Source organism: Podarcis liolepis, assembly GCF_965112155.1.
Source record: "Podarcis liolepis genome assembly, chromosome: 7".
NCBI lineage: Eukaryota > Metazoa > Chordata > Lepidosauria > Squamata > Lacertidae > Podarcis > Podarcis liolepis.
The window spans coordinates 66,234,300-66,258,066 of record NC_139561.1 but is presented as its reverse complement, the minus strand read 5'-3'; the positions used below and the strand labels follow the sequence as shown (position 1 = coordinate 66,258,066).

Below are 23,767 nucleotides of genomic sequence, written 5' to 3'. Positions count from 1 at the left end.
GGTCTCAGGGCAGTTCACAATAAAAAATCACAACATCTGAATATAAAATCACAATATCAAACTACAAAATACATTACAAAAATAAGAACAGCCCAATAATCCCCCCTCCCCAACACATTTTAATAATGGCCTGAGCTTGTACTGGACAGTGGCTTCTGGCTCTAAGGCTTTATAGGTCAAAATCAGCATTTTGAATTGGACCCGGAAACTAAATGGCAGACAGTGCAGTCGGACCAGGATTGGGGTAATATGCTCAAACTGTTTTTCCCCATTGAGCAAACTGGCCACTGAATTCTATGCTATCTGAAGTTTCCAAACAGTCTTCAAAAGCAGCCCTATGAAGTAATCCAGGCACGTCCAACAGGCAGATCGTGACCTATCAGTAGATCACTGGATGTCTGTGGTAGATCACTGGTAGAGATCCAAAGAAGCTCAACAACTTTTGGCGCCCCTAAAAAAAGCTCAACATTTTTGTCCTACACCCCCCCAAACGGCTTTCCTCCTCCCTAAAAAGCTCAACAACTTTGACCTGAACCCCCAAAAAGGGGGTAGATAACAGCCAGTTTATAACTGAGTAGATTGCACTCTCTTGGGAGTTGGCCACCCCTGAGTAATCTAACCTAGGGGTTACCAGAGCATAAACAACAGTAGTTAGGCTGTCCCTGCCCAGATAGGGGCACAGCCAAAGCTGATGGATGGCACTCTGTGCCACTGAGGTCACCTGAGCCTCAAGCAACAGCAATGGACCCAGAAGTATCCCCAAGCTACTTACCTGCTCCTTCAGAGGGAGTGTAACCCCATCAAGAACAAGCAACTTCCCAGGATGAATGGGAACTGACTTACCATCCTGAGAGATGGGGAGGATAACCTCTCAATGGCCATTGATCTGGCGGTAGGGGGTCAGAGATGTTACAATAATCACTGTGGTCATGTCCACACCATTCATTTAGGGCACATATCTTTCCCCAAAGAATACTGGGAGCTGTAGTGTTAAGGGTGCTGGGAATTGTAGTTCTATGGAATGTAGTTCATTCTTTGGGGGAGGCGGTACTGTTCAGGTGATCTAAATGTGCTTTAAATGTATGCGGTGGATGGGAACTAGACAGCTTTGGATAAAAAAGGATTAGACAGAAGTGCAGTGAACAAGCTAAACCGCACAATGGCTAAAAACAGAACCTCCAGATACCTTTGATTACCAGATCCTGAGAACAAACAGCAAAGACCAGCTAGCTGAGCTACCATACAACTGTGTCATCACTTGCCAGCTCTTAAAATGGACAATTGTAGTACCTGGGGGGCTGAAAGGCAGGGTGGGTCTGGCATCCCTTAAAATTATTTTCTTCTGGTGGATTGTTGGCAAACGGCAGTTCTGACTGGGTGGTGTAAACAGCATGACCATAAGGCACATCACAGGCACAACAATGCACAGAATTTGTGGCATCTCTCCGGTCAGAAGGAAGCTCCTGGACAAACAACCGGCCAATGAAAACTGAACATTGGGGAGGTTGGAGGAGAATTTCCAGCTGTTCTTTGAACAGCAAGGAAAAAGTAGTAAAAGACCAATGTGAGCTGCAACAAAATGTTGCAGCGTGGAACGCTCCTGTTTCACACCCTTACCTCTTTCAAATTCCATTTCATTCCATTATACTTTCATTTCAGTCCTCATTGGGCTATATTTTGGGCAGGATTTTAAAGAGCCAGTGGCCCAAGTCCCCTTTGTGGACCACAAGTCTTTGTAGCAACCAGCGCACCCTTCAGCCCTGCTCACTGAGCATCCATCGGGGACTGGATCTAGCAGGGCTATCCTTACGTTGGATAAGACACAAACAAGTCGAAGTTCCAGTTTTGACCCTGGAGTTTATGGGTTTGCGCCCCATCTCCTGAAAAAGAAAACAAACCCGGAACTCCCCCCACCCTTTTGTGTGCGCGGGCGAGGGGGAAGGATGGGATCACCAGCGGCCCTTGGGCAGGGAGGGGTCGGCGTCTTGCTCCCTCCGCGCCCGCCTGGTCAGCCGGCGCTTGCAAACTTTGCAGCCGGGCCGCCCCGGCCGCAGCGCCCTCCTTCTCCCCCTGCGGGGCTTTGCGCACGAGTCGGCGCCGTTTTCACACGGGCTGCTGCTCGCCCAGCCGAGATAAGAGGCAGCTGCCAGCGACGCCGGCCTTAGCGGGTGGGGAGGCGGCCGAGGAAGGGGGCGCAAGGCCGGAGAGGTCGAGGCTGAGCGGGGGCCTCCGCGGGGAAAGGAGCGTCCGCCGGTTTGCACCTGCCGGCGAGGATGGAGCCGGGCTCGGGAGAGAAGAGCCAGCTCCTCAACGGCGTGGAAGGCAGGTGAGTCGCGGCCAGCGGCCTCCGCGTTTCTTTCCCCCACTTTGCTTTCTGCTCCTGCAGTTCTCCGCCCCGAAGGCAATGCGGACGCTTCGCGCCAATATAGCTCCAGATCCATTTACTACCTCGCTGCTTCTCCAGCATTAATTCTTTGCCACAGTGCAGTCCGATTTTAAGCATGTTTACTCCGCAATAGGAGCAAACTCCAAGCGGCCCAGGTACCTTCTGGCTCCCCCCAATAAAATATTTGATGGTTCCCCAAGTTGATAGGCACTGTCATTCAAAATAGTGTGCGCCTTGTGACTGATTATATGGGGCGCAGCTTGCCTTCCCCCCAATATTTTATTTAAGTTGGTACCTTTGTAGATGGGGTAAGTCCCAACAAGTTAAGGGTGATCTGATGATGACACTAAATAGGTGCAAGATTGGACTGTAGGTGTGCAAACCTGTGTTTGCTCAGGTGTGAATCGTGTTGCGTTCAGTGGGAGTTATGCCCTAGTGAGCGCCTTGCAACCTTATCTAGGACGCTGGCTTTGGGAGAGGGGCTCATCACCGCCTGCCCACCTCCCCATCTTACCCAGCTTATTGGTTAGAGTTTGGGGGCTCCATCGAAGCCTTCAGATCCAAAATTGTGCATGCAGACCCTCCCAGCCACCCTCTCTTACAGTACTGGGCTGGAGCCCAAAGAAGTGTAATGAACTTACAAAAAAGAAAAAGAAAAATCCTGCCAATTCCTGAAACACGGGTGGAGAAGCTGTGGCCCTCCAGATGTTGTTGGACCCCCAATTCTGCCAGCCCCCACCAGCAGGAACATGGGCCAGGAATGACTTTTACTGATTGGTTTTGGCAATTTACATCCTGCTTAACAGTACTCCTCTCTAAGTAGTAGAAACAGCAAACTCAGTAAACACCATGGAGATAAAATCAGTTAAAAGCTAACTCTAAAATAAAAAGTAGCTTAAAATGACTGCTGACATGGGCTCCGGAAGTTCAACAGGGAAGTGGGGGGGGGCGGCTATCTGATATCAGCTGGGAGGGGACTGTAAGCTTGCAACATCTGGAAAGCCAAGGGTTCCCTGTCTGTGGTCTAGAATCAAATCAAGAAGTTAAACTTTTCCCGGCATGAAATTTCAGAGAAGCTTTATCTGTTGAATGTCGGTATCTGTTGTGTATTTGTTAAAGGCAAGGCAGGCAGCTTTGCGTGAAAAAAGGATGGCAGCCTCTGGCTCAAGCTCTCCCAGGGTGTGTGTTCAAAGAGTAATTAGTCACTATTAAGTGACATCCTTTTTCAACTGCAATAAGGGTAACTAAAAGCAAGGCAAAGGGGTTGTTTCTGTACACCCCCACTATACCAGGGAAAACCTATGAGCGGAGTGTGGGTTCTGTTCTTGCAGCAGAGATTGCGAACAGAGAGTGGGATCAGAGGGTAGGGATTGTTCCAGTTTAGTTAATGTAAAAATGGAGTCTTCTCTAATCTAGTATAAAATGCTTTGCAGCAGGTGATGGCAGCATTTCAGGAAAAACGCAGGGCTTTTTTAGAGAGGGCCCTGGGCTGCGACATGTATTTGCTACACTTACACACCACCCTCCTGGAAGAAGCACTGAGCAGTGTGCTTCCCTCTGCCTCTCCCATATTATCCTTACAGCAACCCTGTGAGATAGGGTAGGGAGAGAGAGTTACATGCCAAGGTCACCCAGCGTGGGCTAAACTCTGCGTTTGTTCTTGTTATATAAAGAGCATCTGCAAGGAAGCAACTTCCAGGCAAATGTGGCGAAAGCTTAAAACTTTTTCTCTGTTCTCTGCCCTGTTCCAAGAAAAACGTGCCTCTTGGAAGCGGCAGTTTGCATTTCAAGGGCACCACCAGAGGCTTCCCTTGAAATGTAAATTGCAACTTTAGAGAGAAAAAGTGTTTGGGGGTTTTTTTTTTTGTCAGATAAGGTTGCATGGAGAGAAAATAAGGTCCTTCCCACCCCACCCTCAGGGTCCCAAGTTTGCTCAAGCTTTGCAAGAGATGCTGTATATATCCTTAAAAATTTACAAATTGCTATATACATTAAAAAGCTTGAACTTGGTGTGATATACAGAACAAAACCCTTGCATGTTAACTGCATTATTGCAGTAAAGATCACCCAGCTTCATGGCTGAGGGGGGATTTGAACCCTGGTCTCCCCTGCCCTCCTTTGGCACTTGATTTTTTTTTTTAAAAAAAGATATTTATTAAAGTTTTTAAAATATAACAATAGAAATGAAAAACAAAAAAAATTACAACATAAAAACAATTAAAAAATAAACAATTTTCCATAACATATCTTTCTTACGCTTATTTCCCCAGACCTCCTCATACCTCCCTTCTTTATATTCCACTTCAATTTGTTAGTTCAGCAAATCCTTACCATTAAGCTTTTACCCATTTGTAAACTTTTTTTCTTTCGTATCTGCATTACAGCTGGAAACCCCTTAGTTTCTTTCCAACATTCTTCTAACATTCATCAATTTTACAATATTTCTGTAAATAGTCTTTAAATTTATTCCAATCTTCTTTCACCAACTCTTCTCCCTGGCCTCGGATTCTGCCAGTCATTTCTGCCAATTCCATGTAGTCAATCACCTTCATCTGCCATTCTTCCAGAGTGGGTAGATCTTGTGTCTTCCAACCTCCTTTGGCACTTGAGTGTAGAAACCGAAATTGTTTGCCTGGGCAGATAGAAGGCAGAGGTGTAGGAGTGTGTGTGTGTGTGTGTGTGTGTGTGTGTGTTAAGAACCTCAGACAGTAACATGTTCGGAATGCAGCCTGCTCTACGAAAGGTAAGAATCACATCCACCCATTGTTCTGCCTGTGTCCCTCTTGCCTGCCTTTGGCACGCAGAGGTTCCCTGCCAGTGATTGCAGGAGGCATTGTCACATTGCAAGGGCACATTCCACCCAGGAAAAGAACACCAGGGAGGGGCAGAGCAGGGCTGGTGCTGCAGGACAAATGACCCAGGGAATGAATGGGGCTTGGCCAAGGAGGAATCAAGAGGGCTGGGTAGAAAACTGTGGAGGGGGAGGCGCTGCATTTGCCTCCTGGGCCTGAGGGTCCCCACCCTTAACTTGAGTGGTGCATATGTGCAGAGACAACAGAAGACAAATTAGGTAGTGCTGCCTAAGGACTGGAGGGCATGTAAATCAAACTCACTCACTCTCTCTCTCACACACACACACACAAGCAAACACACATGCCTATTTCCTGCTTGTTTTGCTAACACTGTGAGGATCTCTACTTGGCACTGCCGCACAGCAGAACTTGAATGCCATGCCGTCAAACGAAACATTATTTTAAATAATAAAAATATATGTGATCAAGATACTATTTATGAAACATTATTTTAAATAATAATAATATAGGTGGTCAAGATACTATTTATTTATTAGTTTACATTTCTTTCCAACCAAGGGATACATTTCTATCCCACCATGTTGCCCAGAGTGGTTGGGGCAACACAGTAAAAGTAATAAATTATTTATTATTATTATTATTATTAGCTCAAGGATATGTACCTAGTTTTCCCACACCCCCATTTTATCCTCACAACAACCATGTGAGGCAGGTTAAACTGAGAGACCAAGGGCCACCCAGTGAGCTTCCCAGCCATGTGAGGACCTTATCTTGGGCTTCCTATCTTCTAGTCCTGCACACTAATAGCTCCAGTACAGTGACTTTGAATTAAATTCATAAGGAGCTGAAGTAAGGCATCCCGCTCCAGCCTCTGCTATTTTCTGCTTTGCTTTTCCAGCTGACACTTAACATGGTGTGGCTAACTAACATACTTGGTCCTTATTGGACATTTTTTTTGTGGTGGCGGGGGTATTCAGTTTATTGTTGTGCTTCTGCAAATTTAGAGTTTGGGGGACCAGCATCATCTCTGCCTGAGACAACCTCTCTCTCTCTTTCTTTAAAAATCTTCTCTTTGTGACACAGGTCTTATTTAGGAGTCGTGGGTAAGAATTTCCCAAACCCAATGGTCGGCTACGTTCCAGACCTTTCCTCCTTCGAGCTGGGCCTGAACGGGAACCAGCACTGCCATTCCAGCTGGGCATCTAACAGCAGCTACGATGCTGAAAAAGAGAGAGCTCGGAAGAAGCTCTATGTCGCCTCGGCCATCTGCTTGGTCTTCATGGTGGGAGAAGTTGTGGGTAAGGCTCTTGACGCCTTTTGACATCACTGTTTGCTGTTTGGGTTGTGCATCATGACTGTGTACAAAATTATCATCACCATCCTATAGAATCATAGAATTGTAGAGTTGGAAGGGACCTCGAGGGTCATCTAGTCCAATCCCTGCGGTGCAGGAATCTTTTGCTTGATGTGGAACTCAAACCCACAGCCCTAAGATTAAGAGTCTCATGCTGTACTGACTGAGCTGTCCCAGTTCTTCCTATTACAGTGGTACCTCAGGTTACATACGCTTCAGGTTACATTCGCTTCAGATTACAGACTCTGCTAACCCAGAAATAGTGCCTCAGGTTAAGAACTTTGCTTCAGGATGAGAACAGAAATCGTGCCCCGGCGGCGCACCAGCAGCGGGAGGCCCCATTAGCTAAAGTGGTGCTTCAGGTTAAGAACAATTTTAGGTTCAGAACGGACCTCCGGAATGAATGAAGTACTTAACCTGAGGTACCACTGTATTTACCTGCCCTTCACCATAAGTTCCCCGGGCAGTTTGCAACACATTCCAGCCAGCCACACTGAAGGGGTGTGAAGCACAGCCAGTGAGGGCTGTGGCCTTGGGTGGAGGGGAGTTCCAAGGGATGCACAAGAGGCCCAGAGGGCTGCATTTGGCCCACAGGTCCGAGTTTCTCCAACACTGTTGTAATGCATGAATCATCTGTAATCAGTGTTGGAAACTCGCATTGTTCTAGGCACATTTTGCAACAGGGAATTTCATTAGCTCCGAATATTTCAGATTAAAACTGCAGAGTGGAAGGAAAGGAGGACCCTTTTCTGCCTCCCCACTTCTAGCTACTCTCTGAAGACTGGAGAAGAGACCCTCTCAAGAATATTAGGGGGTGGGCAGAGGAAGGACTAGACCACATGAAAAAGGAACATAATATTTTAGCCGCAGTTCATTCATTTTCAGCTTTGTATTCCTGTTATAAAAAAGCGCGCCTAGACATTCCGTTGTTGTGCCCTTAACCTAGGATTAAGGTGCCATTTAGCTTTCATATCTCAGTTTCTAATCTCTGCCTGTGGGGCTCTCTCTTCCCAGGGGGGTACCTTGCCCACAGCCTTGCCATCATGACTGACGCCGCCCACCTCTTGACGGACTTTGCCAGCATGATGATCAGCCTTTTCTCTCTCTGGATGTCCTCTCGGCCCCCTACCAAGACCATGAATTTTGGTTGGCATCGAGCAGGTAACAGCATCTTGGCTACTAAGGAGTACGTCCCAGTGAATACAATTAAGCGGACTTCCAAGGAAGCCCACCCAAGGTTGTACCTGCCGGCTATGTGACATTCACACTGTAGCAGATCAAATGCAAACTTCTGAGCAAGGACCATAGAGCTGTGTTGGTGGGGCATGCTGAATTTTTTAAACACACACACACACACACACACACAAACAAACACACACACATCATGGGGTTGGGGGCTAAAAAGTTGTAACATGATCTGGGAATTCAAAAGATACATTGGTTAAATTAATGTAACTTAGTTTTGCTTGGTAAGTAAAATGTGTATAAAATTACATAGAAATAATTAAAAATGATTGCCAAGTACTTGCAGTTGTTGCTGGCCTCTGTTTGTCTCGGGAGACAATGGAGGAGTGTGCCTTTGGGGTAAAGTCAAACCGCTGGAGAGTTGCACTGCCTGCTGTGGCTGTAGAGATTGACGCAGGAGCAACATGTTTTGTTGCAGCTGGGGCAGATGAAGGCGTCCAATTGTGCTGCTGAAGATGCAGCTATATTATTATTATTATTATTATTATTATTATTATTATTATTATTATTTAGCATTACCTGACATTTTTCAGAAGGTGGAATTAAAAGTATGGAACAATGGATCTCATTTTAAGCCCAGAAAATAACTGTGTGTGCATCAGTGATGCAGGGAGGGCTGAATTGGGGACGGTAAGATTTGGAACTCCTGCACACGGGACAGTTTACACACAGGTCCCAATTTCTCCCGTTCCCCCTCCAATAAGGTGATTAATGTCTTTATTGTTGTGATTTCAAAGAGTTCTCAGGACATAATTTTTAATGTTGAGGCTGCCTGCACAAATAGAGCAGCACTGAATTGGGCCTCTTGTTGCCTTGTGCAATTGGTCTGTCTGTTGCAAGAGAATGTATTGGAGCAGTCTAACTGGGCAGCTTTATTTGGTGGACATACTCCCAAGTGTATGCAACTAGGACCAAACTCTCAGAAATTACCTGCTTGGGGAGTTGTTGCTCTTCACCTGCCATTGACATCTAACCTAACCAAACCTTCCTGGCTTTCTCTGCAGAGATCTTGGGAGCCCTGCTGTCCGTGCTGTCTATCTGGGTGGTGACTGGTGTCCTGGTTTATTTAGCAGTGCAACGGCTGATCTCGGGCGAGTACGAGATAGAAGGGAATGCCATGCTCATCACCTCTGGCTGTGCCGTGGCAGTAAACATCATGTATGTAAGCATGCTCAGAATGCACTTGAATGGGCACCTAAGGAAGTTGCATAAACTGGAGATTCTCCTCAGATGGGGGTTGACCCTGGCAATGGATTGCGGGCTGCATAGATCAGTGGTACCATGCTTTGTAGGCCAAAACACGTCTTGTGTTCCTTGTGGGGAATCTCCAGCCTTTTGGTCCTGCCCACTGACATCAGATGGTAGGTAAAGGCGTGGCTGCCTTCACTTGGAAGTCCCTTTGCAAGCAGTTTCTATTGAAACCTCATGGAAACTGACTTTAAAAGCAATATTGTCACTTGAAGTGATAATGAAGTCAGGTGATTAGCCTGCAGGGATGTGTGGAGATAGAGATCTGTGCAAAAAGGATCAGGAAGCTGGTGATAGAAAGGACCTTAGCCAGAGGCCCTGGAAAGACACTCCCAATTAAGGGCTGGGCAGACTAACTGAGCTGGTGTGAAACAGCTTCCTGGGTTTTTGCTTCTGGATGACGGGCTGAATGAACAAAAGCCTCTGGTCAAAGGAAGAGCCCAACTCTCTTGCCCCCACTTCTGAGTGTTTTTGCTTTTGATGTTCTTCATTTAGTGCAGGGGTAGACAACCTAAGGCCAGGGGGCTGGATGTGGCCCAATCACCTCAATCCAGCCCATGGACAGTCCAGGAATCAGCGTGTTTTTACATGAGTAGAATGTGTGCTTTTATTTAAAATGCATCTCTGGGTCATTTGTGGGGCATAGGAATTTGTTCAATCCCCCCCCCAAAAAAATATAGCCCAGCCCATGGCTGAAAAAGGTTGCTGACCCCTGATTTAGTGCAATTATCAGATTTCTGTCCTGCCCTTCTTTCTGAAGGTTCCCATGGTGGCAAACAACAAGTAATAAAACTTATGTACAGAATGCAAGAGGAGTTGAGAAGCCAGTGTGGGATTTAGTTATTTAACTGTAGCATTATTTCTCTGCCCATCAGCTGGGGAAAGGGTCCCAGAACTGCTTATGGAAGAGTAAAGATAGTTTCTGCCCACCGCAGTCAGAAAGAAATGACAGAGGAGGAAAAAGCAATGGGGAGGGAAGAGGAAAACAAAGAAGCTCGGATACCAATTCTTAAAAGTAACAAGTGACAGCCAGCTGAGGCTGGAAGAGAGTTCAGGAAAGATCAGAGAGCAGAGCCAGCGGTATGGCCCTGCTTCCCATCTTTGCCTCTGCTGCAGCCTGATGCTCTCCTTTTGGCAAAGTCTTCTCTCCTTGCCCACTTTTCCTTTTAATTTCTCCCTCTAGAATGGGCATTGTTCTCCACCAGTCAGGGCATGGGCACAGTCACGGCAATGGGCACAGTCACGGCAGTGGCCCCAACACCAGTGTCCGGGCTGCTTTCATCCACGTGGTTGGGGATTTCCTGCAAAGCATTGGAGTCTTGGTGGCAGCCTACATCATCTACTTCAAGGTAAAGCGGTCTGGAATAATTGATAATTGCAAAGAATATTTATTCCATGATGGAGCAGCTCTGCCGACTCTTTAGGAGACAACTGCTGCTGTTACCATGTTGGCTCTGTAAAGAAGAAGCTTGTTTCGGGCCAGTAATAAGTTAGGTGCAGAGCAGAGCAGGGACTCTGCAGTCGAGTGGCAGAGCATCTTGGGTTCGGTCCTCAGCATCATCCCTCCCTTAAACCCTGGAGAGCTACTGCTGGTCATTGTAGTGGGTACTGATCTAGATAGACCATTGAACAGACGCTGTATAAGGCAGAGAGGCTCACAGTTTTCTTTCTCCTTCGCCTTCTTCCTCCAGCCAGAGTACAAATACGTGGATCCCATCTGCACCTTCCTGTTTTCCATCCTGGTCCTTGGAACGACCCTAAGCATCCTCCGAGATGTTGTCCTTGTGTTGATGGAAGGCAAGTCTCCCCTTTTGAAGTGGGCGAAAGAGATTGGAGCATCTGGTTGGACTATGCCATTAATTTTCTATGTATGGGGGAGGCTGCTTGGTGTGGGGGGACATTGTAAGTCAAAGCAAGACATTGCAGCACTTAAAATGCAGGTAGTTGCTTTACTTTTCCTTTGTTTGACTTCTGTTGCATTCTAAGGGCTTGGGTTGGGTAGTAATGTGTTAGTTATTTCGCCCCGTGTCTCCTTGTCCCCGTAGCAGCTGGAAGGGTGCACCATTTGAGTCTAGAAAATGGGATGGGGGGGGGAGGAAGCACCACTCCTCTGAGTCTCTGGAGCAGGCATAGGCAAACTTGGCCCTCCAGATGTTTTGGGACTACAACTCCCATCATTCCTGACCACTGGTCCTGTTAGCTAGGGATGATGGAAGTTGTAGTCCCAAAACATCTGGAGTGCCGAGTTTGCCTATGCCTGCTCTGGAGGGTCCCTTCCTCTCCAGCTGCTGAAATGGAAGAGTGGGGAGCATCAGGCCTGGGGGCCAAATGAGGTCCTCCAGTCCTCTCTCTATGGCTCTCAGGGCTGGGAAAAGGACCCCCAAGGAAACATGAAGTCGTCTTCCATGGTATAATCCAGGCTTCCCCAAACTCGGCCCTCCAGATGTTTTGGGACTACAAGTCCCATCATCCCTGACCACTGGTCCTGTTAGCTAGGGATGATGGGAGTTGTAGCCCCAAAGCTTCTGGAGGGCCGAGTTTGACTATGCCTGGTCTAATCCAATCAAACTATGTGTTTTAGCTTTGCGCAAGACAAAGCAGCAGTTGTGTCATCTTGTTGTCTGCTTCTTACCAGCATCTCCTTCTCCACCTTTGCTTCTTTACAGCCACCCCAAAGGGTGTGGAGTTCAATGATGTGAAGAGTATCTTGCTGTCCATAAACGGAGTGAAAGCCCTGCACAGCCTCCATATTTGGGCCCTGACGGTGTCTCAGCCCGTGCTGTCTGTCCACATTGCCATCAGTAAGTTGCACTCCTGAGCAAGGTGTATCTGCAGGTTTTTTTCTGGGGGGTTGGGAGAGGGGGGCAGAAAATATAATAAATCGGGCTTCCAGTTGTGGTCCAAAATACCTGAAAGGCACCCAGGTTGGCAAAGGCTGTTCTAAATAAACAAGTATAACTGAAAGGTGGGAGCACAGAAACAGATGAGGGGACTCATGCCTGCACGCCCTGCCTTGCATCTCAGGTTCTACGAATGCTAGAAATCTACTTTGTTTTGGGTTTGTTTGTTTTTTTAAAAAAGAAATATGAGCATCTTGTGATATATCTGGCAGGGGAGAGAGTTCCTCTTCTTCCTTCCCTGCCCACATGGCTACGCATGCCTCGATGAGTTGCAGGCTTAGGGGTTACAAGGTGCAGTCACTGTAGCTGAGGTGGATGTTGGATTTTGCTACTAGGGAAGAAAAGCATGTGGGCATAGACAGTGCTGGCACCCAGAAAAGCCAGGCTTTGACTGGGATGGTCTGCCAGCCTCAACCCTTGATCCTACCTCCTCCTACCCAGTGGGTGGATGGCTTAGGCAGCGTACTGAATGAGGATCTTCAACTGCCCCACCCCCCCAACCCTGTGCTTTTTATAAAATAGAACACGTTGTATTTGTTTATTATTATTATTATTATTATTGTTACTGTTATTATTATTATTACTATTGTTGTTATTATTATTATATGCCACCCATCTGGCTGGGTTGCCCCAGCCACTCTGGGTGACTTCCAACAAAAAATAATAAAAACACAATACAATTTTTTATTTTTAAATATTTCTAAAACGTTTAAAAATCTCTCTTAAGCCGTATATAAAAATAACACTGAACAAAGTAAGACTATCACAAAATCAGTGAATGAAACCCAGGAACTGGTTAAAGACAGGCATTCGGAAATAATAGGGCCCAATCCAGCAGCTCACAGGATGCACAGGCAAAAACAAAAAGCAAGAACATCTTCACATGACATCTGAAGCAACTAATGGATGTTGTTTCCATTATACCAGAGGGTGCTTGTGGTGGTGCAGATGAGGGAAGAGAGGCTCTGAAATTGCTTGGATCCTGACCAGTTTGTGGGCCTTGTCCTTGGTTATGTTTTTGTTGCCATTGAGTTGATTACACAATCACCTTTATTAACAGTCCGTGTTGATCCTTTCTGGGGAAGACGGTGCCCTAATAGCCAGCAAAACTAAAGAGGTCTGTAGGGGTGCTCTCACAGATATTTGGGGCCCAAGTAGGGCCACAAACATGTACTGTGAGAAAGGCTCCCAGATACACCACTTAGCATGGAGGAAATCAATCCATTTGTGCTGCCTTCCTCAACACGTGGTGCCACCAAGATGTTTTGAACTACAACTCCCAGTACACCATTTCCCCTCACCCCTGGACTTTGTGTCAAATTAACGATGCCTGTCTTCCTTTTGCTCCGCTCGCCGCTTGCCTCCCTTTCCAGACAAAGACGCAGATGCTCAGGCTGTCTTGAAGGAAGCAAGTTCCCGCCTGCAGGGAGCCTTCAACTTCCACACGACGACAATCCAGATCGAGAACTACTCCGAGGACATGAAGGACTGCCGGGAGTGCCAGAGTCCCTCTGACTGACTGTTTAGAAAATAAGAGAATCTGAGGAGAGTTGTAGAGCAGCCTGCAGATGGATATGCGGCCTTGTCAAAACTGCTACCTCAGAATTCGTTCCAGTGTGACCGTTACTCAGGGCCAAGTAACTCATGCAGTGCCACCTAAGTGCTGATGCTTAGTTTGTTGGGAGCAACTGAAAGTACTGCGCTCTCTCTCTTTCTCTCAGATCTGTCTCTCTCTGCTTCTCCCTCTTTCTGTTTTTCTCTCTCTCTCCTATAGTTTTATAAGTACCTGAAAATAAAACTGGGATCTTTCTGTTTATTGATTTGGCTGTAATAACTCCTCAATGCAAGGAGTTTCCTCTTCCTCAGGGGGGTTAGGATCTTTCTCCTTGTATCTAGAGTAGAGATGGGAGAGGAAGTCAATTCAGTTTGCGTTAAAAGGCAAACTTACGTAATTTGCACTTTTTGAAGCAATACATGGACCAAAACACCACCTATTGTTAGTAATTTGCACTTCTTGGCTGCAGAACTGCACTGCAAAATACCAAGTAATCTGCCCAAAAATGTACCTGCTAGGGGGAAGTGTGTTAGTTAGCTAGCTAGTTAGTTAGTTACAGTGGTACCTTGGGTTACAAACGCTTCAGGTTACAAACTGCTAACCCAGAAGTAGTACCTTGGGTTGAGAACTTTGCCCCAGGATGAGAACGTAAATCGTGCAGTGGCAGCAGGAGGCCCCATTAGCGAAAGCGCGCCTCAAGTTAAGAACAGTTTTGAGTTAAGAACGGACCTCCGGAATGAATTACCTTAAGTTCATAACCCAAGGTACCACTATATTTTTGTGCATATAATGGGGTTGCCATATTTCAAAAAGTGAAGATCCAGACAAAGGTTTTTGAGCTTTATTACTATTATTATTAGTATTTTCAACACAAAAACAGCCCCGTTGCCATACATCCCGGTTTTCCCAGGCATTTTGCCATTTTCCAGAAATCCCGCCTGGACACTATTTACAACGACCAATTCTCAGATATGTTTGGGGAAACCTGGACGTATGGTAGCCGTAGCATATAACATGCAAAAATACATTATTTCGGGAGAAATTCCTTTGCAGAGATGTGTATGTTTGTCAAAACAGCATCCCAGAAGGTTGTTTTGGAGAGAGGCTCCCTAAAAGTGGTGATAAGTTTTCATGAGGAGCTTTTTCTTAAAAAGAAAGAATGCAAACTGACGAGGAGAGGTAGAGAACTGAAGATAGGAAGAATGAGAAACCAAGAAGATGCTGACAGTTCCATCCATCCCTTATCTAGAGTTCAGGGCCAACTCCAGGACTGAGGAGAGCCCTAGCCATAGAATTGCCTCACCATTTAAATTTCCCACAATGCCCTGAGATGTCCAATGTAGCATCACTCTGAGAATTTACAGAACTGGCTTCACTGCAAGCTTTTAATAACTGATTGAAGCCAAAGTTACGCACCTAACAGGACTTCACTGTCCTCCTCTATCCCTCTGGGAGACTATTTTGAGGGTTGCCACTGGGTGGCGGTGGAAGGTGCAGCCTGGGATACAAAGCAGTGCTTTCATTGTTATGTACCGTTACGCTGCTCTGAGGTCATGGGAATAGGGCGAGGAAGCTTTTATAAATTGTATTAAGAGTGATCTGTTAAAATGGGCGGGCTCTGCTCTTATGCCTTTGACAGCAGTCCGATGCAGAACTTAAAGCAAGCCATGCTCTGAATGGCTTGGAGTTAAGGCCTCACCTGCTTAATTTCCAGTGTGGCGGGAAAAGCCTCACCTTAACTTCTGAGAATCCAGCTGCCATTAACATCACAGGAGCCCAGTCAGTGGTGGTGAGAAGGCTTGGCTGCACTGGGTGGGGTTTTTTTGGGGGGGGGGAGTTTCTGGAACTGTAGTGCCCTGGCAGAACCTGCTGACACTGGCCACAGAAACCACTCTGAGGAACTGTGGGAAATTAAAATGGCCTTACAGTCAGCCACAGCCGATAGCAGCTCTAGTATTGCTTCGAGCCTGTGGGATGGGTGGCCATCAGAGAACACTCGGTCAGGGGCTCCCCACAAACGGCAGCCGGCTTGGGTTTAGGAAGTGAGCAGGCTGCAAGCATCACAGACCAGATGTGGCCTTGCAAACAAAACATAGTGGTACCTCGGGTTACAGATGCTTCAGGTTACAGACTCCGCTAACCCAGAAATAGTACCTCGGGTTAAGAACTTTGCTTCGGGATGAGAGCAGAAAACGCGCGGCGGCAGCGGGAGACCCCATTAGCTAAAGTGGTGCTTCAGGTTAAGAACGGACCTCCAGAACGAATTAAGTTCTTAACCCGAGGTACCACTGTAAATGCCTAGTGCTCACTGAGCCTGACTTACCGTAAGTCACTGACCAACCATTAGAGGGCAGCAGAGGCATACCTTAAACTGTGGTGTTGCTCACAAATACTTTAAATATTTCCTCTAGGCCTTTTAAGTAACAGGTTTGGGCTTTCTGTTGGGCAAGGACCCGCTGAATTAAATTTCATTAGCAGCCAGTTTCTTACCTGGTAAAACAAAAAAGCCGCTGCAAGTAGCAAAGAGTAAACCTCTTAAGTCCTGGGTTCGATTTCTGACATCTCCAGGCAGGGTTAGGAGAGATCTCTGCCTGAAAGCTCTGGAGATCTGTTGCCATTCAGTGTAAACAATATTGAGCTAAACCGACCAATGCTCTGGCTTGGTATAGACAGCTCCCTAGAGAGCAGGGAAGTATATTACTTCCCTGACCTCAATACGTGGCAAGTTGGTCCTTGCTGGCCTTTTAAGAGCCTTCCTGCTTGTTTGGCTTAGGGGAGGGGGGGGCTTGGACTTCTGCCCTCAAGTCCAGCCCCCGAGGGCATGAATGGATGAATCTGTGTCATAAGACTTGCACATTTTGCGCCGTGATCCCTCCAGCGTGGCCGCATGCCTGGTGTGCTTTGTGCAAAAAGTGGAGGAGTGCAGAGCCTTCCCCCGTGCTGCGATGACCCCAAAGAGGTCAGCAAGTCACAGCTGCTTAAGGCAGCATCACATGAAACGCGTTTTCTTTTTGCCCTCAAAGCCCCCTATTAGAACAGCTCTTGCTGCCATGGGGCTTTGCAAGTGCCGACTGTGTTGCTGTTTTTGTGTTGGATGAGTTCCAGTTAGTAAGGCTTGAGGATGTGGATAAGGTGCTTGAGTTGATCTGAGCGACCACTTGCATTCTGGACCCTTGCCCCCTCTTGGCTGATAAAAACTGGCAGGGAGGGGGGCCGGTGGCTGGGCCAGGGAGGCGATCAATGCCTCCTTGCAAGAGGGGGTGGTCCCTGCCTGCTTGAAGGAGGCTGTGGTAAGACCACTCCTCAAGAAACCCACTCTGGATTCGGAAAATCTAAGTAACTGCCACCCAGTTGCCAATCTTTCCTCTTTGGGCAAGGTTCTTGAGCCAAGCACTCTAGGAGGAAACTGATGATAAATCCACTGATTTATGCCACTGCATTAAATTAATATATTTCTCCTGGAACTTCGTGGCTCAGATTGATGGATGGATTGGTTACTATTTATAGCCCACCCACCTTATCATCTTGTGTCAGGGCTGATGACATAGTAAATGAACTGCCTGCCTGCCTACTTTGTGCAAAACCCACCTTCCTCTTCTTATTTTACAAGATTACACTTGAAATTACAAAAAAAAATCATACTGCACTATGCAGGTAACCACACATGCTTTTAGTCCTCATCTTAATAGTCTCACTATATATTACTGTGGGTTTCCACCAATATTAGTCCTACTCAAGAGTAGTCCCATTGAGGTTATGGTTCATTACTTTCAGTTGGTCTACTCTTGAGTCGCACTTCGTTGGCAGCAGCACTTTGATTACGTACAAAAACGTTCTCTCCCAACCACTCACCGTTTATAATTATTGTTTATGAAAGAATAAGCCTTATTATGATTTACAATGCAACATTTTATTCTCTTTATTGCCAAAATCTAAGAAGTGTCAAATACTTAATCACTAGATCCCAGCTCTTCAAAGTTTGTATTTTTGTGGGTTTCACAGAAGTGGTGCCAGTTTATCCGTTTCTCTTTGTTTGCATCATTTCCTCAACAGATGGGTCTGACTTGGAGAGCATATAAAACTGATACATGCTTATCTCTGGATACTGAACCTCTTCTCCCATCCATCTGTCCGTCTTTGAGAGTATTCATTAACCAGCTTTCTATTTTGAAAAGGCCTGAAGTAGGGAACAGGTTTAATCATCAACAGCACCGGTCCCAGCATTAGGCAAAATGAGCCAGCTGCTTCAGGGGGCGGATGCTGTGGTTGGCAGGCAGCGGAGGAGAGGCTATGGAGAATGCAACTGTTTGTGCCACCCAGCCTGCCCTGCCCTCCTGAGCCTGGCCTATTTTCCTAAACCAGGGAACCTTTGTTGTTGTTGTTTAGTCGTGTCTGACTCTTCATGACCCCATGGAGCAGAGCACGCCAGGCCCTCCTGTCTTCCACCGCCTCCTGCAGTTTGGTCAAACTCATGTTCGTAGCTTCGAGAACACTGTCCAACCATCTCGTCCTCTGTTGTCCCCTTCTTGTGCCCTCCATCTTTCCCAACATCAGGGTCTTTTCCAGGGAGTCTTCTCTTCTCATGAGGTGGCCAAAGTATTGGAGCCTCAGCTTCAGGATCTGTCCTTCCAGTGAGCACTCAGGGCTGATTTCCTTCATAATGGAGAGGTTGGATCTTCTTGCAGTCCATGGGACTCTCAAGAGTCTCCTCCAGCACCATAATTCAAAAGCATCAATTCTTCGGCGATCAGCCTTCTTTATGGTCCAGCTCTCACTTCCATACATCACTACTGGGAAAACCAGAGCTTTAACTATACGGGCCTTTGTTGGCAAGGTGATGTCTCTGCTTTCTAAGATGCTAGGGAACCTTTGCCCATGTTTAAGTATGATTCAGCTGCCAATCTGGTCAGCTTTTGCACATAGAAGGATGTGTGGGTATGCCTCCTTGTCCTTCACCTCATGCAGCAAAATGGCTTACCTCATTTTTTTATAGTGCCTCAACCATACCACTTCTTAAGAAGAGTGCATGTTCAGGATCCCTTACCTGTGAACATGGGATGGGGAACTTGCATTCTTCCAACTATCCTCGGGCTCCCAACTCTCACCAGCCCAAGCCAGCATGGCTCACGGTTGGGGCTGATGAGAGCTACAGTCAAGCAACATCTGGAGGGCCACGAATTTTCCATCCCAGCATCAAAGCATAGCACTCTTGCTTAAGAACATGCCGTAGCTTTGCATTGCAAAAAAAGTCCCCAGTTAAATTCCCTGTTATGTAGCTGTGAGTTCATTCACAGTGACATAAATATTCCTATCAGCATTAGGTGATAGATTTTAGAAGATTCTGCATGTAGCACCATAGAAGATTCTTTGCACAGAGCTCGGCCTGGGCTGGCTGGGCAGTCCAAGCCATTTTTCTGCTTATGGCCTGAGGAACCTGGGTTCGACCCCCCCCCCCAGCCATGAAGCTCACTGGATGTGACCTTGGGCCAGCCACTGCATCTCAGCCTTTCCTACCTCACAGGGTTGTTGTGGGGATTAAATGAGGAGCAGGGGAGAACCATGTACGCCATCTTGAGCTCCTTGAGGGTGGATGGATAGATAGATGGTGTCCCTTCCACATACAGAAGCTGACTGGACTTCTGGGCAGTTAAATATCTTACTTCAACATGGATAACAGGTCAGCACCCTCCACTGCATTCTGTAAAGTAGGCATATCCAGTCTGTCCTGGGGGAACAATCCAGCCTGCTGGTCGGTTTAATCCAGCCCCTGGGGCAGTTTCCTGGAATATAATCCTAAAAAAAAAACACCTTAACAACTTCAATCCTAAAAAAAGGTTAGCCCTTTGGTCGCCTCCATGGCCCTTCACTTTATCAAATCTCTTTGAAAAAAGTTTGGACACCACTGCTATAAAGTAACAGTGCTATCAAGTCCTGTCTTTGAAGGGCTGTCCATTCATGTCCAGTTTAAAGACAAAGAACCAGAAAAGGGAAAACTCTGAGCCCCTGGGGAAGCAGACTTCAGTGGCACACAGGTCACATGGCCATAGTCTTCTCCGCTATGAGGAGATATATTGCATTTCTTGTTTAAATCGTTTTTTGTCTGTGTGTTTTTCTAAATCTGCACACATAGTCACATAAATTGGCATATTGAAATGCGTGTCCTCTTTTTTCCATGATGCCTAACTGGCCCCCTACCTTCCTTCTTAGGTGCCATCAGAGAGCTTCATCGGAATGATTAAGAGAGAGTGCTGATTTTAGCTTTTCTTGATGCAGAATTTGGGCTCACGTGGTACATAAATTTGTAGCGTTTGGGCTAAGCTAAAGGAGCATTGAGGGACATGAGTGGTGCTGTGGTCTAAACCACTGAGCCTAGGGCTTGCCGATTGGAAGGTCGGCGGTTTGAATCACCGCGATGGGGTGAGCTCCCATTGTTCGGTCCCTGCTCCTGCCAACCTAGCAGTTCGAAAGCATGAAGTGCAAGTAGATAAATAGGTACCGCTCTGGCAGGAAGGTAAACGGCATTTCTGTGCGCTGCTCTGGTTTCAGTGTCCCATTGTGCCAGAAGCAGCTTAGTCATGCTGGCCACATGACCCGGAAAAACTCTGTGGACAAACGTCGGCTCCCTCAGCCAGTAAGGCAAGTTGAATGCTGCAACCCCCGAGTCATTCACGACTGGACTTAACTGTCAAGGGTCCTTTACCTTTTTAAAGGAGCATTTGGTATTCAAACCAACTGTCCTTTTTGTGTTGTGAACTGCAATGTGATCTTCAGATGAAGGGCAGTATACAGATTAAATAAATAAGTAAATCCTACAGCAACAGGTGTGCTCTACCTCCATATTGTTCGGCCTTAATGAAGTTCCCATCCTCATTCTCAAAGCAATGAAAAAAAGAGGAAGGATGACTGCTAAAAGTAATTATGCAGACTGTCATTATTATCTTTTGCATTGTTTAATGCCCTGGAAACCCTTATTCGTTAAAAACCTGTGTTTCTTCTTTTACTCTCCTAGGAAAAAAGGTGGTTTTAATTCTAAATCTGCAACCTATTAGCATGCGCATTTGTGCAAATACCAGCTACAAATCCCTATAACCAAGTGGCAGTCTCAATTTCTTTAAAAAAGCATACATGGCCCTAGGTCTAATCTTCCCCACTGTAATACCTAATCATGAAAGAGTGGATTCTGCCAGTTAAAAATTCTAAAAAGGAATGAAACACACGGATGTGAGAAACGCTTTGCAGCAGCGTCCAAAACCACCAGGAAACACTCATGCCAAGGAATTATTTATGGCTCCTTTCTCCTCCCTAGCCTCCATCCCCATCTTTCTAAGCGTTTTTCACAGCCTTTTGCCAGGAGAATATTAACCACAAATCCCACCCTCCAAAAAAACCCAGTAGTCTTTTGGCAGACAAAACAGCAACTTCTTACCTCTGCCCCTCCTTCCCCAAGTCTCATTTTATCTCTTTTGCAACAGGGACCTGGACCAAATCAATTGCTTGTAAATTATGCAAGTGAGTAGATTCTCTTTAGCCAATTGCTGCCTCCCAGCTTGAAAATTTAACTGCCATACAAATCAGATTTAGGTGGAATAGGGAGGGCTGGGCTGGCATGAGACATGTTAATGCCTCAGGTAGAGCATCCAAATAGTGGACACGAACATAGGAAGCTGTCTTTCACAGAGTCAAATCATTAGTCCACCTAGCTCATTACTGTCTGCACTGACTGGCAGCAGCTTTCTGGAGTTTGATGCAGGAGTCTCTCTCCCAGCCCAACCTGGAGATGCCAGGCATTGAACCTGGGACCTTCTCCATGCAAGGAAATGCTCTACTGCTGAGCTAAGACCTTTCCCCACTAGCTAGCATGGAAGTTCTGTGCAAGCCTCATCTAAAGCAGCAGTTCAATGGGGACTGAGCAGGAGAACTGCCTCGTGGATTGCCACCCTTAGTGGGTCACTGGGGCTGTCAATTGGCTGGGGGGGGGGGCAAGCCAGCCTTCCCTGTTCCTAGTTACAGGTAGGTAGCCGTGTTGGTCTGCAGCAGTCGAAACAAAAATTAAAAATTCCTTCCAGTATCACCTTAGAGACCAACTAAGTTTGTTATTGGTATTTTTTTTAATTAAAGATTTTCTTGTTTGTGTAATGTGTAATGTCTCCTGTATTTTGTCCGTGTAACATTTTTACAAATCAGTTTCATTTGTTGAGACATTGGGGGGGTGGAGGGGGAGGGGGGGAGATGGGGGGTGGCATCGGGTGGCGATGTTTCTATTTTGCTTAATGTATGTAGGGTTTGGTGTCAGCGTTGCTCGTGCAGGTTCTCTGCTGTTCATTTGTGTTTCTTTGGTGGTGAGAGAGGTTGGGGTTGGCCTAGGGTGTGGTTGTTTGTAGTTTGTTATTGGTATGAGCAAGAAGCGTGCATGCACACAAAAACTCATACCAATAACAAACTTAGCTGGTCTCTAAGGTGCTACTGGAAGGAATTTTTTTATTTAGTTTCCCATATTCCTGTTTGAGCTCCAGAAACTGAGTCAAAGCTTTTTAATTGCACCTAGTACCTGCTTAAGCTGTGAGGAGGATTTGCCCCTCCAAGGATGAACTACAATTCCCATCATCCCTGGCAACTGGCCATGTTTGCTGGTGCTGATGGGAACTGAAGTTCAGCACCAACTGGGGAGCTAAAGGTTTCTCACAACTGGACTGCTCGTTCCTGCAGATCAGCTTTACCCAACCCTAGTGCCCACCAGATGTTGGACTACAACTCCCATCATCCCTGGCCATTAGCCATGGTGGCTTGGGCTGATGGGAGCTGGATTCCAAAGCACCTGGAAGGCACTGGGATGGGGAAAATTGCTGCTAAAATGGACAACTACAAGAGCTGGTTGGAAAGTTGGCAACCACACTTCGCAGGCCTGTCTGCCTCCTCCTCTGCTGCCTCTCGTGCAAGTCTCTTCACTTCCTCTTGCTGCCTCTGACAACAGGAACTCAAAGGAGGAACCAGATTACATAACCCCCAGATATTGATGTTTGCAAAGGTTTCCTCTTACTCTCCACCTGCTTGCTTGTTATTGTTAAAGCAGCAGAAGCAGCAGCAACAACAAAGGTCTGCTGCAAACAGTGAGGACAAAACGAGAAATCTCTCCTGCTAAAAATCTCTCCCACCTGCCCTGCATCCAATCTCTTGTCTTTGATAATAAGCAGAAATTTAGCAGGTGGAATATCTTCTCGCTCCAACTGCATGCTGGGAAATGCTTCAACTATTGAATTTCCACCTGCTTCTTTTCAGAGGCAAAAAAAGAGAGGCCTGGTTATGCATTGCCATCAGTTCATTTCCAAAAACTAGCACCTCACTGTTGTCTCTGAACATATGCAAAGTACATTTTACCTGCTCAGGAGAGAAAGAGAGTGTGTGTGTGGTTTTAAGGACAAATAAGTGCTTTTCCTTTTGTAGGGTAGCCATATTTCAAAAAGTGAAAATCTGGACAAAAGGTTGCTGAGCTTTTTATTGTGTGCAAAATCTGAGCTATTTTAAAGAAAATTCGCCAAAATCTAGACTTCCAACATTGATTGCCATATGTTCGTATTTTCCCGGACATTTCAGCGATTTCAGTGTCCGGGAAATTCCGGACATATGGCAACCCTACCTTTCCAATAGTAAGTGGTTTAAAACAAATAAACATTCTACTTGTCAAATCACAGAGGAACAAAGGGTCCTCCCAATCCCCTTACCTTTTCTGAGGGTCCCTTAATCCCTGTTTTTAGACAGCTACCATAGATGAAAAAGATTTGGCTAAAACCAGTGGTGGCTGGTTCCCATTGGGACCAGCAAGGCTGAATGCAGGGAGCCAAACAGTAGGTGGCGCCAGAGCCCACTAACTGTACTTTTGTCCACATCCTGCTTCCTTCTGAGAACTGAAAGGTCAACATTGAAACTAAGGAGGAGGAAGGTGACATGCAGTTTCTCACCCTGGACTGGATATAAGTAGAAAGGCAGGCAGGTGCTGAGGGCAGACTAAGGCTGGACTAAGACACTGCCCCATTTGCCCTGATGCACCAGCCTCCACTGGCTAAAAATGCATGAATCAAAGGGTGGAGATAGCATATTTCATGATAGGACCCCCAACCTTTTCCTCCAATTTAAAAACCAGGAGAAAGAAAAAACAATGCAAGGACACATTGTTTTGAGCATGTGCAGAGTTCTTCCACCCCACCCTCCCAATACGTATCTATCTACCTATCTACCTACTTACCTACCTACCTACCTACCTATTTATTT

At 46.4% G+C, this 23,767-nt stretch overlaps 1 protein-coding gene and 1 long non-coding RNA gene across 2 annotated transcripts; one reads left to right on the top strand and one right to left on the bottom strand.

Annotated features, from left to right (window-relative positions):
- The first annotated feature begins 1,998 nt into the window (after positions 1-1,998).
- Positions 1,999-13,762, top strand: SLC30A2 (solute carrier family 30 member 2). The gene is made up of 8 exons (XM_083512004.1): positions 1,999-2,326; positions 6,283-6,497; positions 7,568-7,714; positions 8,803-8,956; positions 10,230-10,395; positions 10,738-10,843; positions 11,713-11,847; positions 13,320-13,762. The coding sequence occupies exons 1-8, from the start codon at positions 2,274-2,276 to the stop codon at positions 13,463-13,465; spliced, it is 1,122 nt and encodes a 373-aa protein (XP_083368130.1). The 5' UTR covers positions 1,999-2,273; the 3' UTR covers positions 13,466-13,762.
- On the bottom strand, positions 13,650-22,644 carry LOC310710852. Its single transcript, XR_014528275.1, has 2 exons — positions 14,117-22,644; positions 13,650-13,838 (listed from the first exon to the last, which is right to left on the bottom strand). It is a non-coding gene; the product is annotated as an uncharacterized lncRNA (long non-coding RNA).
- Between the last annotated feature and the right edge of the window lie 1,123 nt (positions 22,645-23,767).